Raw genomic sequence first — 9,582 nt, 5'->3', positions numbered from 1 at the left:
CTTCAAGCATCGACCCTTACGAGTTATTAAAACACTTAACTAAATCACTATATTCCTATAGTTTCAAATAAAAAATGAGTTCATTTGAAAATGTATTTGATTCTTCAAACGAAGCAGTCTCCACAATGCAAACCCTCCATCACCTGTTAATGTTGTGGACCCAACTTAACCCAAGCCCTGAGGTAGGGTTTAGTGGAGCACTGACCCAGCCCTGCAGTTTTTAAAGAGGTCCAATCCACCCAGGGAGTGGCAAAAACAGACCAGGAGGACACAGGGGAGAGGGAACCAAACAGTCATTATGCTTTGGAAAGTTTTCAAAGTTTTCTAATGAAGTAAGCATGACACTACTCAAAAGTTTAAACAGACAGATATACTTGTATCCTATGAGAACATGTTTGGCAAGCCACCAAAGAAGCCATCATTTCTGACCATAGGTTCAGACCAATCAAACAGAGTCACTAACTGACTAATTGGGCCGAACCTACTGTAATAAATGTATTTCAGACAGGAAATGCCATGTATTTGTTTAACCATTTATTAGAAAGTAAATTACAATACATTAGGTCTTGCCGTTAGGCTCTGCAGCTTCAGGGTAGCTAACTGCCATATCAACTCAATCATTACCATCATAATAAACTACAGGCAGTGAGCAAGATTTACAGTGCCTTCAGAAAATATTCATACCTCTTGACTTATTCCACATTTTGCTGTGGTACAGCCTGAATTCAGAATTGATTAAATATATATTTTTCCCTCACCCATCTACAGACAATACCCCATAATGACAGAGTGAAAACATATTTTTAGAAATTTTTGCAAATCTATTGAAAATGAAATACAGAAATATCTCATTTACATAAGTATTCACACCGCTGTGTCAATACTTTGTAGAAGTACCTTTGGCAGCGATTACAGCTGTTAGTCTTTCCGGGTAAGTCTTTCCATAGACTTTTAGCCCTCCATAACTGGCTACGAGACTATTGCAGCTCTGTGGGTGTAACATTTATTGACAATTTTGATACCTTCTGGAAACAAAGCTTGAATTATAAGGAGGATGGGATGCACCCAAATCATTTGGGTTCCTGGATCATTCACAACATTATAAGGCTGCGTTGAAACAATGACTTATCAATGACCCAAGTCCAGCTCAGTTATTCCCTACCATTTGTTACGGCTTTACACCTCCTGCTATATTGTGGAAGCCTCTCCAACAAAATCCAGGTAGAATCAGGAATTCCCCAGGGCAGCCGTTTAGGCCCCTTACTTTTTAAAATCTTTACTAACGACATGCCATTGGCTTTGAGTAAAGCCAGTGTGTCTATGTATGCGGATGACTCGACACTATACACGTCAACTACCACAGCGACTGAAATGACAGCAACACTTAACAAAGAGCTGCAGTTAGTTTTAAAATGGTTGGCAAGAAATAAGTTAGTCCTAAATATTTTTAAACTAAAAATGATTGGGACAAATCATTCACTAAAAATATGGCCCTTGGTTGTACAAAGACAGCTAACATTAATAATATCTCTCCTGGTGTCACGTTCGTTTAAGGACGGGTCAGACCAACACGCAGCGTGAAATGCATACATGTTTATTACAACGATAAACACACGAACAAAACAACGTAACGTGAAGTCCGAAGGCTAAACACAATACAAGCCTCTAACACGGAACAAGAACCCACAACTAATGAGTGCCTCTGATTGGGAATCACACCCGGCCAAACATAGAAATACACAACCTAGAAAGAGAACATTAAAAAAACAACGTAGAACTCCACACCCTGACTCAACATACTAGAGTCCCATACGTCAGGGTGTGACAGTACCCCCGCAAAGGTGCGGACTCCGACCGCACAAACCTTACATAACAGGGTAGGATCCGGGTGGGCATTCCGCCTTGGAGGCGGATCCGGCTCCGGGCGTGACAACCACATTCTCTCAGCCTCCCCGTTGCGCCCCTGGTCTGGTCTGGACCTCGGCGCGCTGCTTCCCCTCTCCTTCCTCCCAAGATACTCCAAGCCCTGTCTGGACCCTGGTGTGGGAGACCCCGAACCTGGAAAGGGGCTGACGTCTGGGTCTGGACTGGAGCCGCTGACCGGAGCTGGACTATGGCACCGGTGGAGCGGACTGCTCTGGCTCCTGAGTGGAGCTGCTGACCGGAGCTGGACTGGACCCCTGTGGAGCGGACTGCTCTGGTTCCGGAGTGGAGCTGCTGACCGGAGCTGGACTGGACCCCGGTGGAGCGGACTGCTCTGGCTCCGGAGTGGAACAACCGACCGGAGCTGGACCAGGCACCGGTGGAACGGGCACGGGCCATGCCGGACTGGACACACGCACCACTGGTCTGGTGCGAGGAGCAGGCACGGGCCGGACCGGACTAGGAATACGCACCACTGGCTTGGTGCGAGGAGCAGGAATGGGCCGGGCCGGACTGGCGACACGCACCACTGGCTCGGTGCGGGGAGCAGGCATGGGCTGTACCGGACTGGGAACACGCACCACTGGTCTGGTGCGAGGAGCAAGAATGGGCTGAGCCAGACTGGATACATGCACCACAGGTCTGGTGCGAGGAGTAGGAACGGGCCGGGCCGGAGTGGGAACACGCACCACTGGTCTGGTGCGAGGAGCAGGAAGGGCCGGACTGGAGACACGCCCCACAGGTCTGGTGCGAGGAGCAGGAATGGGCCGGGCCGGACTGGGGACACACACCACTGGTTTGGTGCGGGGAGCAGGTACGGGGCGTACCGGGCTGGCGACATGCACCACTGGTTTGGTGCGAGGAGCAGGGACGGGCCGTACTGGAGGTCTGGAGCGTAGAGCTGGCACAACCCGTCCTGGCTGGATGCCCACTTCCGCACAGTACGTGTGTGTCGTGAGCACCGGACGCACTGGGCTGTGCACGTGCACTGGCGATACAGTACGTAGAACCAACGCAGGATTTGCTGGACCGAGGAGGCGTACTGGAGACCAGGAGCGTTGATCCGGCACACCCCGTCCTGGCTGGATGCCCATTTTCGCACGGCACGTGCGTGGCGCTAGCACAGGACGCACTGGACTGTGCCGGCGCACTGGCGACACAATGCGTAGCTCCGCATAACACGGAGCCTGCATGGTCACACGCTTCCTAACGTGAGTATGGGGAGTTGGCTCTGCTCTGAACCCAGGCTCCGCCAACCACCCCGTGTGCCCCCCCCCCAAACATTTTCTTGGGGCTGCTTCTCGGGCTTTCGTCGTGACCGCATCCTCTTGGGTCGCCGTTTCTCCTCTCCTGCCTGGGCTTCCTCCTTCGCCCAGGGTCCTCTATCGGCTACTCTTTCCTTCTCCACCCTCATCCCTTTCAGGGCCTCCATCTGCTTGGCCAGATCCTCCCTTATCTCCCCCCATGTCCATGATCTCTGCTCCACTACCTGTGTCCAGGGTGTCTGCTGCTCCTGGGCACGCTGATTGGTCCGTGTTTGGTGGGTTCTTCTGTCACGTTCGTTTAAGGACGGGTCAGACCAAGGCGCAGCGTGAAATGCATACATGTTTATTACAACGATAAACTCACGAACAAAACAACAAAACGTGAAGTCCGAAGGCTAAACACAATACAAGCCTCTAACACGGAACAAGAACCCACAACTAATGAGTGCCAACAGGCTACTTAAGTATGATCCCCAATCAGAGACAACGAGCGACAGCTGCCTCTGATTGGGAATCACACCCGGCCAAACATAGAAATACACAACCTAGAAAGAGAACATAGAAAATACAACGTAGAACTCCACACCCTGACTCAACATACTAGAGTCCCATACATCAGGGTGTGACACCTGGCTCAAAGTGGAGGAGAGATTGACTTCGTCACTACTTGTATTTGTGAGAGGTTTTGACATGTTGAATGCACCGAGCTGTCTATTTGAACTACTGGCACACAGCTCGGACACCCATGTATACCCCACAAGACAGCAGCAGGTAATGGGGATCCATAATAAATACAAATACAAATACACCTGGATTGTGCAACATGTGCCCATTATTCTTTTTAAATTCTTTAAACTCTGTCAAATTGGTTGTTAATCATTGCTAGACAACCATTTTCAGATCTTGCCTTACATTTTCAAGATGATTTAAGTCCAAATTTTAACTTGGCCACTCAGGAACATTCACTGTCTTCTTGGCAAGTAACAACACCTTGCTACGAAGTAGCTTGCAACTTAGTTTCAACGTTTCATCACATCATGTAAATACATGTTACCGTGGAAACGGTATCAACTGCGAGTTGACTGCCTGGTCTTGAGTCAGCTCAGTTGTCCTACAACACAATATTCTATAACTGGCTAGTTTTGTCTCGTATCATCTCTCCTTATGTCCACTGTTAGATTTTTCCCGGGGGACAAATCCCAGAACTACTAATATCCCTACAACAAGTGTAGGCTACATGTAGACATTGCACAAACAGCTAGAGTGTAGATACAGTTATCAACAAAAAATCGATGTGTGTTCATGTTACAAAGACAAAACATTTTCTGCTGTAAATATCATATCGATGTGTTTATAAAGACAGTTTGCCTACACTTACCCAGCTAGTCAAAATCAGTTGTGTGTAGAGTACAACTTCAGCTGTCTAACTAGAACACGCACAAACTGACATGCACAGCTCTCTGGGGTGAAGTTCTGTCTTCAAGTCTCCAGTGGGGGGGGGGGTGAAGTTCCTTCCATCTATGTCATGTATTAAAGGTTATGGACAGATACAGTCAGGTGACAGGAGGGGTGGAGTGCTTGACACAACTCATGGGTCCAGCAAGGCAGAGTTCAATAGCTACAGGCAGATGTGAGATAGCACTCTGTAGGGTACTGACCAAATCAAAGCTTCCAAGACAGGAATAGGTCAGTAGCCTACAGAGTAATATGAGAAGAGTGCAATTGCTGAACTTATGTAGATATTCTAAACAAAGTGTTTTGATAACATTTCCATGTAGAATAAACCATCCTTCATAATACTGTAGAAGCAATGTTCTGCTGATATAACAATGTGCAAATATTATACCTTCCTGTATGGTGATCCGTATAAGACAGGAGTTCCCTGACATGTTTGAAGAATACATAGCCTCCTCCCCCTTTTGACAGTACCATTCGTTTCAATGATAACAAAGACGATGAAAAGTAATATATGTGTCTTGTATCATTTTAATGCTGAGTGCAATGTCTCTCCCAATTCAGACATCAGGATTAACCTGTCTTTCAGTCAGAGGACTCCATTACAAAAGCATTATCTTCTGTCCTCCATCTGTTGAAAAACGAGGAAGAGTTGATGAGTGACATGTACTGAAAGGGTGATATTACTAAACACTTGTGATGTACTGTCTTATTAGTAATCACCTTCTGAGGTGTTTGCCAACACCTGATGGGAATGGCAGCGTAGATCAGCTCTAGGCCCCTCTCGACTTGGGCTCCTATATCCGACCCAGCTCCTTTATCACAGAGGGGGGAGAGAGAAAGACTGTCACCATACAGTCATGGAAGCCAACAGTAAATACAAGGTTGAACAGCCAATCAGAGATCCTGATTCACAGCTAATTCAAAAGGGAGACGTGCCAGCATGTCACTGACTCACTCGGGCCGAGGAGTAGTCCATTGGCACAGTGGAAGGTGGCACCTCCTTACCAACATACAATATACACACAGCACTGATTACATTATCAATGGTGGTTAGGTGAATTCCAGGACAGTATTTTGACCATTGACCAGATCAAATGTGACCAACCTGATTCAAGTGTCCTCCATTACTCTGAAGTGGGACTGGTGTCTGACCGCTGCCTCAGACTTCTGGAACAGCTCCTGATATGTTCTCAGTGGTCTGGATGTCCTACCGTTTCACTTCCCTTATGTTCTCATTGGCCTGGATGTCCTTCTGTTTCAGTCCCCTCATGTTCTCATTGGCCTGGATTGAGATGACCAATGGCTTTTCACTCCCCTCATGTTCTCATTGGCCTGGATTGAGATGACCAATGGCTTTTCACTCCCCTCATGTTCTCATTGGCCTGGATTGAGATGGGGGGGGACAGCCTTGTCTAGTCCTACATTTGCAGTAGACTGCATGCAAGGTAGGAACAAACGTGCTGACGTGCATTGACCTTGTTCTTTAGCCCCTTGACCCTAAAATGTCCTAACTCTCCCCAGCCTCAGCTGTCAACCTGTATACACTCTTCTCAGGTGTATCAACATTATAATTGGCTCTCTGATGACTGCCTGTTTGTTAACTCTGTAAAGAGTGACATCAGATCCTATGAGAAGGTTGATTTAACCGTGTTGAACATTTTAGCAACCCACTAACTTTTGGCCCTTTTAGGGACAATGTAGAGAGATGGACAGTCTTTTGGCAAGATTAAGCAAATTTGCACTTTGCAGTAACTTATAATTAGCTTGCCTAAACACATAGCTTTGGCCTATTGCTTACACATGAGTTTCTCTCTCTCTCTCTCTCTCTCTCTCTCTCTCTCTCTCTCTCTCTCTCTCTCCTAATGAGTGTACAGTAACGAGCTGTATGACGGCAGAGCAGTATTCCCACCAGGTCTAGTGTCCCTGTCACTCTCCTCGGACTCAGTCTCAACAAACAGGTGGTCACCAGAGACCTAATTAGAGTGTTGGTTCACCTGGGATGGCTGAGTCACCACCTCACCTGTTTACAGGTAGCCAGGCAGGTGATGATGGAACTGTTGTTGGCTACATCATGCTGCAGATGAAGTAGGGGCCTATGTCTTTAGGCCACGATTTTAGGCCCAACTTTGTGTTTTCACTTTACCACTACCTTGAGATTCATTACAATCTGATAGTCATAGTTAATTCTTGCAGTATGAATCAGGTGGGGCCATCGACGTTAAGCCTTCTTGTGTGAATTGCCTGGGTATATCTGGAGATAGCGTATACCTTGCAAATCATCTACTGTATCTTTGTCCGTATGGAGCCAGTTGGATGACCACTCTATGATCTATAAGGATCAGTGGGACTATCAATTCAATGAGAAAGTCGTAATTCTGCTCCCTGATGATGTGTATTAACCTTAATAAGAGAGGTGGGAATTCAGGGAAACCATTAGTCTAATGATTAGACCTCTGGACCTGGGGACTGTAGGTGTTGAACCCCAGAGAAAACATAGCGCCATAGCATAGCATGGCATAGCATAGCATAGCATAGCGTCTAATGATTGAACCTGTGGTCTGTAGGTGTTTACTCCCCCAGAGATACGATACCACTCACTTTTAAGGAGATGCTATATCCTGAGAGGTAGTCAGATCCAGGCCATTTTTCTTATTGGCAATTCATTTATGGGTTATTGACAGTCATTCCCTGATTAGTTACAAACAAATTCTAGCCAAGACCAAAACTTAGGCTATGATTCAAAAGCAATTGGCTGTGTTCTCCCAATGGGTCCTGACCTATTATTTGGGAAACACCTCCCCCTCCTTTTCACTACGTGGGTTGATCAACTATAAGTGCTGACAGTGTCACAGTATGCAGGCTAGGGGTGTTAGAGTTCTGTCTACTCAGCTAGATTCAATGGGGGGCTTTCACTCAGCACAGATACAGTGTCTTCCATGAAGAAACTGTAAAAATATTTATCGTGCGACTTGTGTAAGCACTTGTTCGTGTCTTACTTTAACTCTAGAGCTATTGTGTTATATATTATCTTTATGTCTGTGTAGGCTGACGCTTGTGTAGGATGTCTTCAGTGAATTTCACGGGGCAGAATGTGGAGGAGTTTACCATCACAGGCTTCGACCACCTCTCCCACCAGAAGCTCCTGGGCTTCCTCATCTTCATCACTTATTTCCTGGTGCTTCTGGGAAGCGGCACCAACATCTGCATCATCGTGTCGGACAGACGGCTGCACACGCCCATGTACCTCCTCGTCTGTAACCTGGCCGTGGTGGACATCATGTTCACCACCAGCTCCAGCACCACTATGATCTCTGTACTGCTGGCTGAGGTCAAAACCATCTCTTACTACTCCTGCATATCACGCATGTACATCTACCACCTGGGTGACATCGAAGAGTGTCTGGCCCTGTCCCTGATGGCTTTGGACCGAACCATCGCTATCAGCACCCCTCTTAGGTACCACAGCATCCTGACCAACCCACGGCTCTTCCTGCTGATCATAGCTACCTGGCTGATAGGGTTAGGGGTAATGTGTTTAGTAGCAGCCCAAGCAGACAGTCTCCCATACTGCCAGCCCATCATCAGATATGTGTTCTGTGACTATCCTGCTATGGTCAGAGCCGCGTGTGTCAACCCTGAACCCTATTGGATGCTTCCCACCATCCTGGGTCTGTGGTTGATTGGTGCACAGCTCACATTCATTCTGCTGTCATACGTGAATCTGATCTACACAGTACTGAGACTTCCTAACAATGAGAGCAGAGTGCAGGTGTTTAATACCTGTATTTGTCACATCATTGTGGTGTCCAGTTACTACGCTCCCAAGTTAGTCTCTGTGTTGTTGACGAGGATAGGGCTGAGGCTGGATCTGACGGAGCGTAATGCCATACTGATTATAGCCTCGCTGTTGCCTTCTCTGATCAACCCTATAGTCTACTGTCTGAAGACCAAAGAGATTAGAAAGAGATTGTTTCAGATACTTTTTAGAAACAGAATCACAGCAATTAAATGAAAAGTGAAAAGTATTGTTTTTGTGACTTGGCCCGGGATTCAATAAGAAGCCGCACTAATGTGCGCTTTAAAAGGTTTTAAAGGTAATTCCCAATTAAGCTCACATCAGCAGCGTTTACGTTGCCTTTAAGAGCTGCATTGTCTACAAGCAAGATCTGATTGGATTTCTGTTGAATAACCACAGTCCAAGGTTTAAATAGTTACAGCTTCTTCTGGTAGCACTTTACATTACAGCCCTTGTAAATTGTCCTGTATTTATATTTTTCACTAAATGTTTTTATTTTATTACCTTGAATACAGTGGAGGCTGCTGAGGGGAGGATGGCTCATAATAATGTCTGGAATGGAGTCAATGGAATGGTATCAAACACATCAAAGATGTGGTTTCCATGTGTTTAATGCCATTCCATTGACTCCATTCCAGATATTATTATCAGCCGTCCTCCCCTCAGCAGCCTCAACTGATTGGATATTCTACTTAGTTATTTTATTGTTGTTGCAATGTCGAGAGTTATACCTGCAAGTTAGCATTTCATTGTACTGGTTACACAACATGTGTCCTGCATATGAAAAATAAACATGATTTGATTATATAACCCCTATATATTGTGATGAACCGAGGGGAATAAAGCATTGACTCTCTCCCAGGCTGCATACTCCGGTCACCTGACCCAATAACAAACACACATTTGTTTTTCTGTCTGATATTTTTTTAAATGTATAAACTCAACCACCCAATACACACCACAACACCGATACACACCACAACACCGATACACACCACAACAAACACCCAATTGAACAAACACCTAAATTGGAAAAGGATGAATCCCTCTCGGAACACATTTTACTCTTCCTTATTTCATGGCAGAGATGCTTATTAGGCCAGGATCACAGCCCCAAGCACACCATGAAGAGACTGTCAA

General features: G+C 46.3%; 1 protein-coding gene across 1 annotated transcript; it reads left to right on the top strand.

Moving 5' to 3' along the window:
* The first annotated feature begins 7,707 nt into the window (after positions 1-7,707).
* Positions 7,708-8,658, top strand: LOC121541350 (olfactory receptor 6N1-like). The gene has a single exon (XM_041850326.1). The coding sequence runs from the start codon at positions 7,708-7,710 to the stop codon at positions 8,656-8,658; it is 951 nt and encodes a 316-aa protein (XP_041706260.1).
* The last annotated feature ends 924 nt before the right edge of the window (positions 8,659-9,582 follow it).

The sequence above is a fragment of the Coregonus clupeaformis genome, chromosome 27 (assembly GCF_020615455.1).
Source record: "Coregonus clupeaformis isolate EN_2021a chromosome 27, ASM2061545v1, whole genome shotgun sequence".
NCBI classification, from domain to species: domain Eukaryota; kingdom Metazoa; phylum Chordata; class Actinopteri; order Salmoniformes; family Salmonidae; genus Coregonus; species Coregonus clupeaformis.
The sequence above is the reverse complement of the archived record's forward strand: the minus strand, read 5'-3'. Positions and strand labels throughout refer to the sequence as shown.